This window comes from Alosa alosa, chromosome 5, assembly GCF_017589495.1.
Source record: "Alosa alosa isolate M-15738 ecotype Scorff River chromosome 5, AALO_Geno_1.1, whole genome shotgun sequence".
Taxonomy (NCBI): Eukaryota; Metazoa; Chordata; class Actinopteri; order Clupeiformes; family Clupeidae; genus Alosa; species Alosa alosa.
Window position 1 is genome coordinate 19,423,617 of NC_063193.1, and position 17,611 is coordinate 19,441,227.

Here is a 17,611-nt window from a genome sequence, read left to right on the forward strand (position 1 = left end):
ACTGGTGCCTCTAGTGGTCACCAGTCTGCTATTGTTCACAGAAATGGTGAGCCTACAAACAATCCAGTTTAAAAAGAAAACAATGGCAGATAGTTGATCTTAGAATGAGCACAAAACAAGAAAAAGCAAATCAAAGACCAAGAATACATACCACTGTAGAAAACATGTTTATTAGACAAATTATACACAGAAAGCTTTGCCACTTGTAACAGAGGCCTCAGTTTGTTCCGTTTTGAATAATATGCAACACATACAACAAAATAGGCCTATATTAAATACTGTACATTATAATCAGTTGAAAATGATCAAGTAATCCTGTACATACTATGTATGAAATTAAAAATGTTACAGGCATGGCAAGTGCTGCATGCTTCTTTTTCCGGAAAGAACTTGCCTCCTTATTTTTAAATGAAGCAAATAAAATGGAAATGCGGTCAGAATGAGGAGGGGTCAGAGGGATTTGTGGAGAAATGAGAGTGCAATGACAGCTAACTGAATGCTAGGCTCTTATGATATACATCTCTTTTATCCATAAAAAAATCATCCGCATGTAAAATATACATTTTTTAAAATGGTTCTTTATTTATACTAAATAAAAATGTAAAATTTATACTAAATAAACTTTGATTCCTATTGTCATTCGATAGCCATAGCTCGAGAAAATTACATCTAGAAGGCTTGCATCAAACACTGCCGCTGTTCTCTACGTACAACATCTGCAATTTAGTCCGAAGATAATGAACTCAAAGCTCTGTCTAAACAACTAACATTAGTAAATATTAAATATTAATACAGTGTTAGTGAAAAGGTGGGATTTTGCCATTTCCGCAAAAAAAAAGGTTTATTTTTTTTTCCTCACCACAGCTGGATGAACTTGTTGAGAAAATTAGCACTTTTAAAAAAGTTTGACAAATAGTATAATCCCTTAACAATGTACGAAATGAGTCAGAAAAAGATTTCACGTGACCTCCGAGACCTTCTTCTCGGGTGGCAATGCAACTGGGATGAGGACTGATGCTGGACAGGTAAAGCCCTCCCTCTGTAAGGCCTAGTCTGACTAATGCGTTGGAAAAGTCTCGCCATGATGCAAACTCAACACATCAATCTGAACACAGCAGCTAGCTGGTGGCACTTAAAATAAACAACAAAAAAACAACAAAATAATACGAAAAAACAAAACAATTGTACAAAATGCTTGTTTGTCGAGCCCTGGTATGACTACAAAAAAAATCATAAAGACACAGGAAAACAACCTTAGGGTGACTTTATGATGCAAACTGAAGAAAGACAATGGCACTCAAGCAGTTTTCCAAAGTGGAGAAGAAAATAAAAAATAGACAGCTCAGAACAATTATTATAATTTCATCTTTTTTCATCATAGTTTTATCTCTCTGACCAAAAAAAAACAAAAACACATTCCACGCTTTAAGATTTGTTATACTTAAAACAAAGTCAATAAAAGACACATAACAGCCTTAAACTGTATTCTCTGTTAGATGTCACTTGAATTGTTTCTCTGTCTGTTTTTTTTCTATAGATGAGAGTCTTTGTCTCAAAGCGTTTTTATTTTATTTACTATTATTTTTTTTTTAATCACAGCGTCTTGCGTTTGGCTAGACGTCACAGCGTAGGTGAGAACACACCAGGATCACAGGCCTCCTCTAGTCTGTGAGCATTGGTGCAGTACATTGGTAATCAATGGAGTCTCACGAGCTTCAAGACGGGACCCTGCCTAGAGGTCAATAGGGCAGCCGGGTCAAAGGAACGCCACACAGAGTTGAATCGACACCTCGGTCTGGAGGTATTAGTTGAAAGTTACTGAGCGTGGCGCTCGTCAAAACACACTGAAACAGAAATGACAGATCTTTGAAAGGGAGCCTCAAGTGTTTTTTTTTTCATGTTGTTTGAAAAACATCAACAAAAAGAAGTTCCCACTGTCTTTGTTTACCACAATTGTCCTGATCCTGGGTGATTCCGTTAGTCTTTCATAATCTTTAGTCTCATTTTTTAATCCTCACAAAAAAAGCGTTCTTGAAATGCTTAGTAACAACAAAAAAGAAAAGTCAGTCATTCCCTGTTACAGCAGAGATCTTCCTGACAACCACAAACAAACGACAACAACACCGAACACCTTCCTCTTAGGTTTGGTGAGTTCAGCAGGACACACTCTCTTTCACGCCGACCACTGTTCAAGGCCAAAAACAAACAAAAAACAAAAGCCAACATTTTTGAAACCGAAACAACATAAAAAGATTCTGTATGTACACATAATCTTTTTTCCTTTTTTTTTTCCTTGATTTTTTTTGTGAAGGTTTTGCTGCTCTCCCCTCCTCCGTGGCCGAGCTCATATGGACGTGCCCCTGTCTGGGTCGTTGCCATAGCCGAAGTTGGGTTGCGGGGTGGGCTGGTATGGGATGGCCGACATGGTCTTTATGGGGCTGCGGAAGAATCCTCCGTTGGGGGCGCGCTGTCGGAAGGTTCCAGTCCGGTGGTCCTGCACGGAGCCGTAGGCGAAGCCGCCGCCGGTCTTGGCCGAGAGGCTGCGGCTGAGGGTCTGGATCTGCTCGGGGATGAAGGTGGTGGTGGTGATGTGTGTGTTGCGGAAGTCGCTGATCTGCTCGAGGGCCTGGCGGGCGGCAGGCATGGAGTCCATGTCCAGCGGCGTCAGGTCGATAGAGGAGGTGGAGAACTGCTTGTGGGGGCTGTCGTCCTCCGTGCACAAGCTGTTAACCCTGTGGTGAAGGTGTTCCAGGTCGATCTCTTTGTCGTCCTGCGAAAGGAAATAGAAAGGGAGAGAAGAGGTGGTGTGGGAAGGGGGGAAGAGAGACAGAAGAAGAAGAAGAAGAAGAGAGAAGAAGGAAGGAAAAGAGGAAAAAAAAAGAGACAGAGAAGGGAAAACAGGAGAGGAGAGGAGAGAAGAAGAAGGAGGGAGTGAGGGTTGTTAGAGGAGTAAAAGGGTCAAAAGGTCGGGAAATAAAGTGAGGCGAGAGGGTGTGTGTGTATGTGTGTGTGTGTGTGTGTGTTGTGTGTGTGTGAGTTTAACACAGGAGGACAAGGCGCGGGGGTGAGAGGTGAGAGTGTGGCGGTTTACACGATGAATCAGACATTCGGGAAGAGGTGCGGAAAAATGGGAGTGCAGGTTGTTATAACAACAACAGCGATGAGGAGAAGACAAACGCCACAGCAGCGGGTGAATGGAGACAATGGATGGAGAGAGCACGGGTGGAGAGGGAAGCACAGCAAAGAGCAAGATGGAGGAGAGAGGACAGAGGCAGGTGGGGTGGGTGGGTGGCCGGGTGGGAGAACGAGAGTTCCATGGACGGAGGAGACAGAGGAGCGAGCGAGATGAGAGAGTGGTGGTCCGGGCGAGGGGGGTGAGAGTGTTGGGGATGTGTGTGGAGGTGTGGAGGGGAGCAGAGGGAGAAGGAGAGAGGGACGCAAGGAGAGGAGGAGGTGGGGTGGGGGGCACAAAGAGCAACACACTAAGCTGTAGTGAGGTGAACACACAAACAGACACATTTCTACCAGGGTGACGGCTGAAGGAACGGGTTTCAGGGACCCACTGTCTGAGACTAGAAGGGTACAGTTGGGGTAATTACACCTACATGCCTCCTCTGCACAGTATAATGAGATACTAAGACAGAGTACACATCCATGGAGACTGACTTAATCTCTAGTGTGGATCGCTGGATCTCATTACTCCAAAGTGACTGGGGAAAGTAATAAAGTTTTGTGTGCTAACGGGTAACACTGCACACAAATAAGATGCTGACCAGGCACTTTGTGTTTTTTAACAGGTCCGTCTCCAAAGTTTTCCTAAACAGTGACTTTTCAATTTGGAATGGAAACTCTGTCCCAGAACCAAAATGCCTTCTGTATGCATCAGTCCAAGTATAGAAAAATGAATACCAATATTGGCATATGAAAAATTAAAGATACTCATTTAGTTTGGGACAAATGGGGCGACCTTAATGTCCCCTTAAATTATTCAGACCAGCTTTCTACTGTGGTCAATATTAAGTGGGTACTCACAAGAGTTGCTGAGCACTCTATACAGATAAAATGATATGCTATGTATATTATACATATATATTTATATATTTACACTCACGGAGGGCTGCGGAATGCTTGTGCCAAAGACGAGCTCAGCTCAGTAAGTGCACTGGTGTTCCATTTGTGGAGAAGAACAAAGAGGGGGGTAAAGGGTGGTTGCTGGGGGGTTGGGGGTTGGGGTCGGGTGGGGGTAGGGGTAGGGGTTAAAGTGCGTTCTCCATCCCCTGAGTGGAGTTGGCACTGATTGGGTGTAGTGCCACCACGACCAGTGGGGAGGGCCCCGAACTGTGCCAGCAGTGCGTGGCGGAGGTGGCGTCCACGGTCACCCGCTCCCTCTCCGAGAGCACAGGATTGACCGAGGAGGGGAGGGGGAGCTGGAGGGAGGTGCTGTTGGTGTTGGTGGCGTTGGCGGAGACCTGGCTCGGCGTGAACACCACACAAGCACAGAGAAGCGTGTGTGTGTGTGTGTGTGTGTGTGTGTGTGGAGGTGGTGGATTGGGAGGTTGGCAGACGGGCAGATTTGGGCATAGAGGGGGCCGTGAGGTGGATAGGGAGAGAGACAAGAGAGGGGGGGGTTGAGGGAAAGCAAGAGAGACAGTCAGCGAGCAGCAGAGAGTTCATTGCACATGAGGAGAGCCGCTCAGCTGTGGACAATGCTGTTAAAATGACATCAGACATCAGGAGCGGCTGGTGGTTTGGCGTTCTTTCCCCATGTCAGAGAGTGATATGCAGAGAGTGCTAGCCGTAAGCAGCTGTCCGACCAACCCACCAACATAACAATGATGAACAGTCCGCAATGAATGCTTATGGAAATGTACAGTGGAGAGCGCTGTCTTGAAGCTGACTGGGTAGGTACAGGCCATGAGCAAAATGGGGGAAAGGGTCTTTCCCAGAGCACCATCACATTCACTAAAAAGGCCATTTTGCAACTTCACCCTGATGAGAGTTGTAAACAGCATATTAGGCACTTCACAGTCCTCTGTAAAGATCTCTCCGCTGAGCCTTGCTGTGAAACCACAAGTGAACAGAGCCACTGACATCAATAACTCCCTGCTACATGAATGAAATTATATACACCCACAGACCATTAGTGTGTGTGCGTGTGCTTGTGTGTGTGTGTGTCCACTACTGAATTTAATCCCGTCACCAGTTTGCTTTAAGGTTGTACTTGTCACAGTGAGTCTAGTCGGATTCCTCTCGGTTTGTTTTCAAGAGCTTCAGATATGTGGATAAGCTTCTATTAGCTTTTTAAAGGGTCTCCCTGGCCACCGCTAGTCCGTCTCATCAGTGCAGTTTTGGCTGACTGAGCTGCTGTAATTGGCTAGCGCTGCCACTTAAACACACTCCACCTGTCCCCTGATAGTGTCTTCATTAGCCCACGCTAGCCAAGCCTCCTGCTCCAGCCCAGTCCCTGCCCCAGGCTTCAGAGTTTGGACGCCGGACTCAAGCGGTGCCGGTTCCAAGCTCCGGTCTCGGCCGACTAACAGTTGGAACGGGAGTTGAGTCGGGAGCGCTGCTACTGCTACTGCTACTACTGCTACCGCTAGCGTAAAGGCCACTTGCTCTCATGCCAAGTGTAATTTCAAGTCTGGGCAGTGAGTGAGTGGGTTGAGTGGCTGCAGCCTGCGGTGGAGTTGAGGTTGGGGGTGGTGGCGGCGGGTGGAGGTGCAGAGAGAGGTGCCAGGTGTTTTTTTTTTCCCATTTTGCGGTGGTCGTGGTGAAGGGAAAAGGGGGGGGGGGGGCAGGCAGTAGGAAAGGGGGAGGGAAGAGGAGGTGGAGGAAGAGGAGGTGGAGGAGGATAAAAATTCATTGTTGGCAGAAGATAGACCGAGGGGGGAGAGCGAACGTGTGTCGGAGGCTGGAGTCCAGCGGCCCTGAGCAGCATGCAGGGGAGAGGTGGTGGTGGTGGAGGTGGTGGTGGTGGTGGTTGGGGGCGCTGCGGAGCGCCAGCGTGATGTCGTTCGGCTTCTCGTGGAGACACGTCTCCTCCTGCCTAACGGTCGGCCCCTCAGACTGCGTCTGTTACACGATGCGTGATCAAAATGTGACGGATGGATGCGTTAGTGTTAGTGTGTCCATAAGAGAGAAAGAGAGAGAGAGAGAGACAGAGAGAGAGAGAGAGGGAGAGATAGAGGAAGAGAGAGAGAGAGAGGGTGGGGGAGAAAGAAAGTGAGAGAAAGGGAGGGAGGGGAAGGCAGACAGTCGGACAGACAGAGAGATGAAGCAGGCAGACGAAGAGGAGGATGGAGAAGAGGGAGGGGAGAAGTGTGGAGAGGCAAGGATGAATAGAAAAGACAACAGTCAGCACACAGAGGTTTTTTTCGTTTTAATGTCCGAGGAGCCAGATACCTGGAAGGGTGAGATGTAAAAATGGCATTTTGCATTGTTCTCCCACGCCTGCTTTAACCCTCAACACAGAGTACTTATCTACAAAACAAAACAAAACAAAACAAAGGAAATGAAAAAAAGGTCGTTCAGCCAGTGACAAGGAAATCAGACATGACTTTTGACAGGAATCAAACAAGTTTGAGGTCAGAGCAATGATCAAACATGGACATTGTGTAGAGCCCAGTGGTCTCTCCTCTGAAAGAAACATGTGAGCTAGCCCTCACATATACACACACACACACACACACTCACGTTAGGTGTGTTAGTCACCAGAGGACCAACTGGTCTCTAAACAATCTCAGTAGCAAATGACACAGCAGAAGATCTGCAAAGTGGAGAAAAAAAAAATCATATTTTGTCATCTTTTGTTTCTCTCGATCTGTTCCGCTCTTGTGGAACAGGAGTGGGAGCGACAACTCCATGCCCTGCGGCACAGGGCCGGAACAGCATGCACTCGCTCACTCTCTCATTCCCTCTCTCTCTCTCGGTGCACCTCTCTCTCATTCCCTCTCTCTCTCTCTCGGTGCACCTCTCTCTCATTCCCTCTCTCTCTCTCTCGGTGCACCGTGACGAGGCACGGGGACATGGCCAGGGCCCTGGCAGGTGGCGAGGTCACACCGCAGTTCGAGCTCCTCCAAGGAGAGGCGGGAAGTGTGGGGCAGTGATCTGACATGCGGAGGAACTCGCTGTGATGCCCTGTCATATCGCATCACTCCACACCAAAAGCAACAACATCATCAACGACAACAACAACAACAACAACAACAACAACAACAACAACAACAACAACAACAAAAGCAGCGACAGTGACATCACACAAAAGGTGAGGTCGATAGGGATGAGCAAACACTGACCACATGTGCACAGGGTGTCACAAAGACAACACACACAAGCTAACATGGTGAGAAACACTAATGTCTGTGTGTTAGTGTGTTAGTATGCATGTGCAACTGTGTACTGTGCGATAGGGAGACAGAGACACTTAAACACAGGTCAGTCATTTCTTTTGTTAGTGTTGGATGTCTTCAGAAGTTAGAGGTTTGTTTGATAGGAGTAGGCGGGAGGTCGGGGGGCATGGGGGATGGGGGTCGATGCACGGGGGAGATTCGAGGTGGAGGAATTTTTTCCAGGGAAAGCAGAGAACAAGCTGTGCCATGCTACTGGGTGTGAGCAGAAAGCAAATATTTGAGAGGCTCAGAATGAAAAAGACGAAGAAAAAAACAAGATAAATAAAAAAACTAAAAAAAAAAAAAAATGATGAGAGATGTGGAAATAAAGGGGCAGGGGATGAACACAGGCTCAGCCATCAGCTCAGCCCGCCAGCGGGCATGTTCGAGAGGCATCGACAAACGGAGGCGATAGCACCTCCGGCACTTTCAAACACGCTGGGAGACTTCAGATGAGTCCTTTTTAACGCTCACAATGATTTTTTTTCTTTCCTCTCTCACTCTGAGTTTATGCAGCACCAAGTGTTGGTGAGTGACTGCGTGTGTTTGTGTGTCTCTGTGAGTGACTGTGTGTATATGTTTGTGTGTGTGTGTGTGTGTGTGTGTGTGTGTGTGTGTCAGTGTGTGTGCTTGTTTTTCCACCAAACTCCAGCCAAGCCTGAGGTTTTCCGGAGGCTTCGGTCAGGCTGGCCTGAGCCCAGCGTGGGTTAGCCTCCACAGGTTGGAGGTCTGAGAGTGGCCAACTGATGCATGCACTGACCCATGCAAAACACCCTTTCACTTAACATCACTCACGATAATGAAAAACAACATGTGTGTTTATATACAGCAATACAGCGGAGTGGGTTGAGGAGGTGAAAAAACAACATGATAAGCACCCTTCAGTGAAATCCCCAAATGAAATGCATGCGCTAAGTTAAATTCCCACTGTTTCAGTGATTCATGATGTAGAAAGCTGGTATAACTTGTGCCAAATCAGAGCAGAGGTCTACTTTATATAGGCCCAATACAATTGGATGCCAACAATGCATAAGCATGTGTGGGCATACCAATGTATCTTTCTGTGCTTTCCTCTCTGCCCTGATCAATATTTCGCAGCTATGCTCCTCAAAGGCTTTGGCGGCCATTGATGAATTAGCAGAATGAGCCAAAGCCAGTGTTTCATGTCATTGTCCAGTGACGGAACAGTCAGATAATGACATGAGGGCAGACGTTATCGATTACATACTGAGATCTTGAAATTCAGTGGGCAAATCTGCTTGTAGTGAAAACCATCAAAGGTGTTTGCCTTGCAGCCCCACACATGTCGTGTAGAGGGACCATACCCCGTCCCTCTTTTCTGCATGGGGGAGTGAGGGTCCTGTGTGTGGCAATGAAGATGCCGTATAGGTGTGTGTGTGTGTGTGTGTGTGTGTGTGTGTGTGTGTGTGTGTGTGTGTGTGTGTGTGTGTGTGTGTGTGTGTGTGTGTGTGTGTGTGTGTGTGTGTGTGTGTGTGTGTGTGTGTGTGTGTGTGTGTGTGTGTGTGTGTGTGTGTGTGTGTGTGTGTGTGTGTGTGTGTGTGTGTGTGTGTGTGTGTGTGTGTGTGTGTATGTGTGTGTATGTGTGTGTGGGAGGGGGGCGGGAGGGGATGCTGCTGTGGCTCTTTGTAGGCGGGTGTCGTTGACGGCAGGCGAGCTGGTCACACTGACAGATGAAAGCTGGTCTGATTGCAGGGGGGCTTGTGCAAGGGAGAGAGGGAGGGACAGAGAGAGAGAGAGAAGGAGAGAGAGAGAGAGAGAGAGAGAGAGAGAGAGAGGGGGAAGAGAAGGAGCAGAGACAATGCCTTGCTCCATGATCAAACGCTACTTCAAGGTTGGGCCCTTGTTGTGTGTCCCCCCCCCCCCCACTTTCTCTGCCTCTGTGTTATTTGTTTTTTCTCTATTGAGGATGAAAAGTCGTTTTGGCTCCTCGTCGCGCTACCTTATTATATTTGCTCTCCCGGAGCTCCCAGCTGATCTAAGGGCATGAAGCTGATCTAAGGGCATGAAGCTGATCTAAGGGCATGAAGCTGATCAAAAGGGCATGAAGCTGATCTAAGGGCATGAAGCTGATCAAAAGGGCATGAAGCTGATCTAAGGGCATGAAGCTGATCTAAGGGCATGAAGCTGATCAAAAGGGCATGAAGCTGATCAAAAGGGCATGAAGCTGATCAAAAGGGCAGAGAGAAAGAAATGACACCTGGGGGTCCTAGAGGGAGTTTCGGCATCATGGCTGACTAATGATTCGACGTTTGTTCTGTTATCACAAATTACCTCGGGGATAAATTATATGAGCTGACTGACCTTCTGCTCTGCCACCTTCTACTTCCCATAAATCTAATAGTGACGACGACATTTCGCAATGAAAGTATGAGTGCCTAAATCTGTGGGTAAAGTCATGTCTTAATGTGGAATTAAATTTTTGATAGACTGCTATATAATTCCACAATTAATATGTGCATTGGGTAGCACTGTGAATTCTTCATGAACTGCTGAGTTGATGAACTGCCCTGCCAGTAAACTGCACTGGAATATAACTACTGCTATTTCTGTAAAATCTCCACCAGAATATTTGGATACCGATGCTGTTTATGGTTCCAGTTTTGTTCTGATTTGCACTATAATAATGTATTCATAATAATACAACATTTATCATGCAGTAGGACCCTGTCATAGATTTTATGGCAACTATTTCCTCATACATTATATGAGGTTTTAACACTTGTATTTATGGCTCTGTCAGCTGAATGTTCAAATACCCCTACAAAATGCTTGGCAAGAATTTTAATCATGTGGGTGGGCCCAGACTTTGGATGTGATTTCTTTCTTTTAAAATCCTTTTTACGTTCCATTTGTATTCATTCAAATCAATTGCCTCTCCCTCCAATCGTCTCATAAACAGCAGACTGTCTATCATCTGACATCTTCTATTTCTTCCTCATTTCTCTCGGGGGCTTCCACAGTGGTGCCAGACTCTCCACCACCTCCCTGCACCACCCAGCCATCTAGACAGCACAACCCACCTCCCAACCACTCGCCTCCACCCTCCCACTCCCTCTCATCCACATACCCTCCACCTTCCACATATCAACACATTCCCACTCCCAAATACCCATCTACCAACCACCAACCACACGCCCCCATCCACAAACTCCGACACCACCACACCACACACACACACACACACACACACACACAAACCTACTTTCTCACTCAACCCCCCAACACATCCATCCACTCCCTGCACCCACTAACCTCCCCAAAACATCCACCCATCTCCACCCACCCCCACTCCCCCACCTCCTCACTCACCTCCTTGGAGGGCACCCTGGAGCCCTTGCGCCGGCTCCACCAGGTCTCCACCATGGCAATGAGGCACGAGAGCACCACGCCGGCGGCCAGCACACAGAAGACCCCGGCGAAGCTGTGGATGTCCAGCGCGCTCCCCCGCTGCTGTCCGCCCATCGCCCCTTGCATGTCGCACGGCCCATCCCGCGGCCACCACTTCAGCTTCAGAATGTCCATGTCCCCGTTCTGCTGCAGCTCCAGAATCCTAGCGACAGCATGCGGAGAGGGGACAGACAGACAGACACAGGGGAGATGTCTTCTTTTTCAAATATTCAGACCATGGGGAAGATAAGGCTTTGTTCATTTATTCATTAACTCATATGTAGACAGACTAATACCTGTTTAATTGGAGCTACCACAGTATTAAGGTAATCCTATTAGTGTCAGAGTTACTCAGCTAATGAAGTTATCAAAGCCTTGGCAAACCATTGAAGTTTCCATAATCTAAAAAAAAAAAAAAAACCTGTTTGAATCATTTGATAGCCGTGTCTATCCTGCCACAGTTACCTTTCAGGCTCATCTGTCTGAACAAAGACACTATTCCAAGAGACTGCATACTGTGTGTCTCCTGCAAGGAAACAAATGTTTTCTTTGAAATCAGCCTTTGTGTTTTGCTGGCATGGTGACTGCTGAAAAATAGCGGGTCATTCGGTACAAACCCCCCACCACAAGATGTCAACGGCAGGGTTACTGCATGTTGGCTCACCACTTTGTAAACAAGTACACTTCACAACACTAGAGGGCACTGTTTACCCAGTTACAGACATGCATGCAGCCTTTGGGTTAACAAAATGACTGCACTTTGTTGTGCTGAACATCGTTTATAACAGCTGTAATGACCCCATCTAAGCCAAATGAATTATGATAGGATTAAGAATCAAAGGTTTATGGGGCCTACTTTCAGTGACTGACTGCATGGATTGATTTGGAGGCCTTGCTACCGCGCCGTAAAAGAGTGAAATATAACAAGGAGTGAACAGACCATCAGGGGGCCAAATGTGAATATTTACTGACTAACTAGCTGGCTGGAAGCCTGAGACACACACATTGTGGCTGGTTGGCCTGGGAATCTGACTGGAGGAACAGGAACAAGCAGGAGGAGAGGACAGAGAGAGCAAAAACGTTGATGTGCAATAGCCATGTTAACAGAGAGAGAGAGAGAGAGAGAGAGAGAGAGAGAAAGAGAGAGAAAGAGAGACTGACTACGATTTTACTATGCTTGTCACACTGTGATTTCGAAGGATTGCACCCTAGGTTGGCTGAAAGCCTCAGAAGTGAATTTTGTCTAAGTGCCTGAAATGTTTCCTGAATTCCTGGTGAGAGACCCCCACTGCTTTGATCATTCATAAAACATATTCATAAACATTAGATCCCAATATGGCAGCGTGTGATAAGGCATTTCACTGTCAGCTTCATCATGTTGAAAAGCTGCATAGATCTGCAGAGACCGGCTGGCTTTGGTGAGCTAGCCATGTGGCTGCTGGGCCGATGTCCTTTGATGATAATGTTTGCATTAGCCTATCTTGTACATCTTTATTCCAAGAATCCTATTATTAAATCAATTTATATGTTTCCCTTTAAGCAGCAGTCAGTGGTTGACCATGGGCAGCATGAGAGAAGTGGTGCTAGCATGTCCATGGGGCTGACATTCATTTCCCGGGAAAAAAAATACGGTGTTCACCAAATTGGCTACTTGTAGGGTGACATTCACAGGACCCCATTGGAGATAAAGGGAGGAAACCTGTCAGTCGTTCAATATACCATCTCATTATCCCGATCAGTGACAGCTGCTCTATGCTGTTGGGGTCATTTCCCAAAAAGCCATGGGGCGTTTGTGCCTCGTTAACGGTTTGTTATTAATGCACTGTTATTGACAGCCGTTGGCTCTGACATGGCTCATTATCTATGTCAATAATTAACAACATTGCAGTTATAGGCCTATCGGACACATGTGGCAAACCAAACCACTATTCATTCATATCCTCCTGCTCATCCAATTAAAATACTTCATACATTGAAATGGCAGCATTGCAAAATACATAGTTATCTGTAGAATTCAAAATAGACCTGGGTGAGCTGCAAGCTCAGTCCCAACAAACAAATTACGTTCATTGATAGTCTGGCTCCTATAGTTGACTACAGGGTTTTTTGGAAACTGTTTCAATAAATGCCTTGCCATGAGCAAAACAAGGTAATTCCAACTGGAAATTGGACGGAAACAGAAAGGTCAATTACATGTACCTTTGTAGAGAAAATCCATCCTTGCAATAAGTGGTTCAATGTCACGCTTTCACATTCACTATTCCAGTGGATTCCAACACTCTCGTCGTCAATACAGACCTTTAATTCAATTCATATTTGCCAGTGCACCACTACTGCAGAGTCAGAATGAAGCTGTCAAAGATGGCAGATGCTGTTGTTGCATGTGACTCCCTCTCAGAAACAAATGAAGTTAGCACAGATAAGGGGCGACTAAAAGGGCTAATGAATTATAAGGTGTGAAACGAGCGAGGGGGAGAAGAAATCCGTAGGAGAAAATCAGAGAAAATTCATCCATTATTTTCAGCAAATGGGGGATTCAAAATAACAACGCCTTTCTCTGATGTAGGAGCGGTGGGTGCTCGCAGAAACAGAAAAAGGAAACAATCAGAGTGTGACTTAACATTCATAATCGTACATCATTTCCGAAACATAATTAAGTGATGTGACACGCGCACCAAACTCAATTACTGAAACTTTGGAACTATTGACATTCTGAGTAATCTGTAACCAACGCGCCATTTGAATAAGGAAAACTAATAAGATTGTCAGGGAGTATTTTGTTGCTGTGATTGCTCGTTTTCTTCCCGATGTACCTCTCTCATTATGATGGTTGCCAACTTGTCGTACCCTACTAAAATGAGTCAGAGAAGATGCAAATAAAGTCTGGAAACTTCTTGTGCACTTGGCTACACTTGTAGGTGTATGTGTGGGAAGTTGGGAGAAGTGTTTATTCCATGCTTGGCTGGTTGTGTACTGTGACGGACTGTGACAGTTTGTGATTTTATTTTCAGCAGCGTTTTTGAATGTCACTTCTCACCTTGGTTCTCCCAACTATTTCAATAAACTCCAAAATGCAGGCACTAGCTTCTAGAGGAAGTCAGTTTAAACTATGACTGCATTTACATGCACTTCAGTATCCCGGTTATGAATCTTTATTCAGGACATGGTGTTTACATGAACACAGAGAAACCTGGTTATTAGTATCCCTGCATGCGTGATGGATACTTGTATCCTGGTTACCAACAATGAAGTTGTATTAGTATTATTATTCTTCATGCATTTGCATGAAAACCAGGATAAGGTGTAGGCCATAATGTAGGCTATATATGGAACAGTTTTCCGGTTTCTTTCGGAGTCCTCCAGCTAGCATAACGGGATTTCTCAAAATGCTAAAATTGAAATATGATGTTTACATGCGCAAACACAACCAGGATACTTCAAAATCACTATTCAGTGATGCCAGAATTTGTGGAATGTGCATACAAATTGTAAAAAACAAATAAAAAAATAAAATTGTGCATTGATAGTTATCTGTTCTTCACTCTCATTCCTGCTACTCTGCACCTCCCTCAGTTTCCTCACAGCTACCCAACAGTTGAGTTCAAGGGCTCCTATTTTTTTCCCCTCGATTGGCTGTTTGTGTGTAATGTACCTTACTAGCAAGTCACTTTGGATACAAATCGTGGGCTAAACGACTAAATGACTAAATGTAATAAGATCCATGCAGGCGAATGCCAACACATTATGCCCCGCTATGTTCTATCATTCTAAATGATCTCCACACCTGACCCCGGCTACTGGATAGTGTATTGCTGTCAGAGCGACTGTCAGGCTGACGTGACCCGCAAAATTGGCCTGGCACTGTGCCCAAGCCCCGGGAGTGATGGCTTCACAGCCTCCACCGCAGGCCTCGTGTTAAGCCGTGAGCTAATGAGCTCATTTTGAGAGGAAGATGGAGGAAGCCATCATCGGTAGCCTTTTTTCCTTTCCCTAACCTCCCATCAAAGGAGGCCCGCCCGCTGCTTCTGCCTTTGTGGACCTGCTGAAGGAGAGGAGAGAAAGATCCGATGGGGAAGGGGGGTTGCGGTGGCAAATAACGACAGCAAAGATGAATGCCGCCACACAGGCTTGTCTCTCCACCACCACCATTTGCTCCGAGTCTCGGCCCGGGCTCGCAGTCGTAAATCACAGGTAGAGCACAAAAGAGACACTTCCCTGTCAAATTATATACATCTCCCACTCCTCGCGCTCTGTCAGGACTCCCTCTCAAGTGGAAATCCATTCGATACAACTGCGGCGGGGGCGATAACTAATCATTTAAAAGGGGGGGACAGACACTGGGGGGAAGGTCTTTTCAGCGGTCAGGCGGCTCACAAAATATACCTCCTTGTTAACTTACTGCGGCCATTTTGTAGTTTTTCTTCGGCGAAAGATCTGGGCTCTTATTGATCTCTTGCGTTTCGACGGCGCTGATAACACATGGGGCCCTAACGTCAATGGGCAGGGCCGTGTCTCGCTGACGTCTTTGCTTTACGACTCCACAAATTGGCGCCAGAGCCGTTCAGGCGGCCCCAGCAGGCTGGCGAGACTCTCAGGGGGAAGATGTTTGCATCGAGAGGCGCAGGAGTGACCTTGCCAGTTGTCTCTCTAAAACAGCTGGTCTTCGACAAATTAACACCCTTTGTACTTAATGAATTAACACCCCGCCGCTCAAGACAAATTGAGCCTGCCGTCCGCCACATGAGCTAACACCCCGGTGTCCTCGGAAAGAATCAACACCCCGATTCGCCCTTGAGGAAGACGGCCTGGGAGGTTCCGCAGGCTGAGGCGGCGGGAGTGACAAGCGGCATGGTAAATAAAGAGACAAGCGAGAGAAGGAAGGTGCCGGAACAAGCGCCCGCGTGTTTCTTGCACGGTCTAGCGTGACCTCTTCACTTGAACCATTGGCGAGAGGGCCAGCACTAGACGCCACAGGGGGTTTTCAGAGAAGCTGGCGTTTAAAGGCTGACCCTTTGACATCTATAGAGTTCTTATTCAATCACATACTACTCAATCTGTCATCTCACCCCGACTCCCTTGCCCCCTTATTTGATGTCTTGATCTCTCTCTCTCTCTCTCTCTCTCTTTCTCTAACTCTACCCTGCTATTCTCTGTATTTTCACACAAGAACTTGTCAAACAGCACTGCACAGCACGACCCGCTTAAAGTGCCACAAACATTTTTTTCTTCTTCTTCAGCTGTTCTCACAAAAAGTTGGATGTGTGTGAAATACACAAACACACGCATTTCTTTAAAGCTTGTGCACACATACTGCCTCAACACTGTTGCCGTTTCAGCGTAAGAAAGAGCATTCCTTGTTGTTGACTTTAAGGCGGCATGTCTGTGTATGCACTGCATACAGCATATGGCCCGCATACTAAAACAGTGTTTCTGCTCCTCTCCTCTACTCCCATCTCTCAGACGAGCCTGAGTCTTGGTCAGGTCACAAATCAAAGGGACAGACGTGAGGCGAGCTGTCTGAGGTCCGCGGGCAATTGCATGGGGCTAATCATGAGTGCTTGGCCCGTGGTCAGCGGGAGAGTCCGTCTCGGTTTGATTCTGCGTGACGTGTGGGTCTTCAAGTCCAAACCGCTGTAGCTGCTTCGGCTCAGCACGGCTTCACTCATGGCAGAAGATAAGAATGAGAGAGGGAGAGACAGAGAGAGAGAGAGAGAGAGGAGAGAGAGAGAGAGAGAGAGAGAGAGAGAGAGAGAGAGAGAGGGAGGTCATGGGAGAGAGAGAGAGAGAGAGAGAGAGGAGAGAGAGAGAGAGAGAGAGAGAGAGAGAGAGAGAGAGAGATAGAGTGAGGGACAAGAAAGATGAGAGGGAGGTCATGGGAGAGAGAGAGACGGAGGAAAAGCATTTAGGAGAGCACAAAAAGGGAAGAAAAAAAACAAGAGAAAGAGAAAGAAAGAGAGAAAGAGAGAAAGAGAGAAAGAACTCAGTATCTTCGCAAAAGGCTGTGAGGCGTACTGGTAGCACATCACATATTTGCTCTCTCTTTGCTCAAGACTGAAATAAATCTGTCAGTCCTGGAAGGCTGTCTGTCCCATGGTTGGCTAACCTGCCAGCCTGTCTGTCTGTCTGTCCGTCCATCCGCCTTCAGGGATCTCTCTCTCTCTCTCTCTCTCTCTCTCTCTCTCTCTCTCTCTCTCTCTCTCTCTGTGTGTCTGTGTGTGTGTGTCTGTGTGTGTGGCGGCCACGGTAGGCTGCAATCGGAGCTGTTGCCATAGCAACCAAGCTGCAAAAAAAAAAAAAAAAGATCCCATGTTATTAGATGTCTCTGACAGTGGCAGACAAACTACTTGATAAGAGTGAAAAAAAAAATGGGGACAGGAAATAAAGACCAGGAGGGGAAAAACAAACGGTGGAGTTTTCTCGGCTGACAAAACAAATTATAACATCTGAGAGTCGCCCCAAACATCACCCTGATTCAGAGAGACAGCTGTATCTCAGTCAAACACTCTACCTCGCAAAACAAACACACACACACAAACAAACACACACACACACACACACACACACACACACACACACACAAACACAAACACAGAGAAATCTCCCTGTATTACAGTGTAATTTACCTTGGTGGATATGCGGAGGAGGATTTTAAACACCATACCTTCAGCTGACTGCCAAGTTTCCTGCATAAGCTCACACTCAGGCGCAAAGATTAAGCTCATTCGTTAGCCAGAACATCCACTGCACACAAACACGGTGCTGAGCAGAGGCTAATGTTGAGGTGGCATCTCGGTCCAAAAATGAATTTAGACTCT

The 17,611-nt window shown here is 46.6% G+C and overlaps 1 protein-coding gene across 3 annotated transcripts in view; it reads right to left on the reverse strand.

The window, feature by feature from the left end:
* Window positions 1-151: 151 nt before the first annotated feature.
* The window catches only part of grid2 (glutamate receptor, ionotropic, delta 2), a 312,935-nt gene continuing 295,475 nt past the window's right edge, over window positions 152-17,611 (reverse strand). The window contains exons 15-17 of one of the 3 annotated variants that reach the window (XM_048243392.1): window positions 10,719-10,959; window positions 5,900-6,072; window positions 2,523-2,770 (exon numbers count right to left, since the gene is read on the reverse strand). In XM_048243392.1, the coding sequence (XP_048099349.1) occupies window positions 2,665-2,770; window positions 5,900-6,072; window positions 10,719-10,959 (520 nt within the window). In that variant the 3' untranslated portion in view covers window positions 2,523-2,664. Of the gene's footprint in view, window positions 2,771-4,111; window positions 6,073-10,718; window positions 10,960-17,611 lie in introns of all 3 variants that reach the window. The other 2 variants (XR_007193537.1, XM_048243391.1) reach the window with 2 other exon arrangements.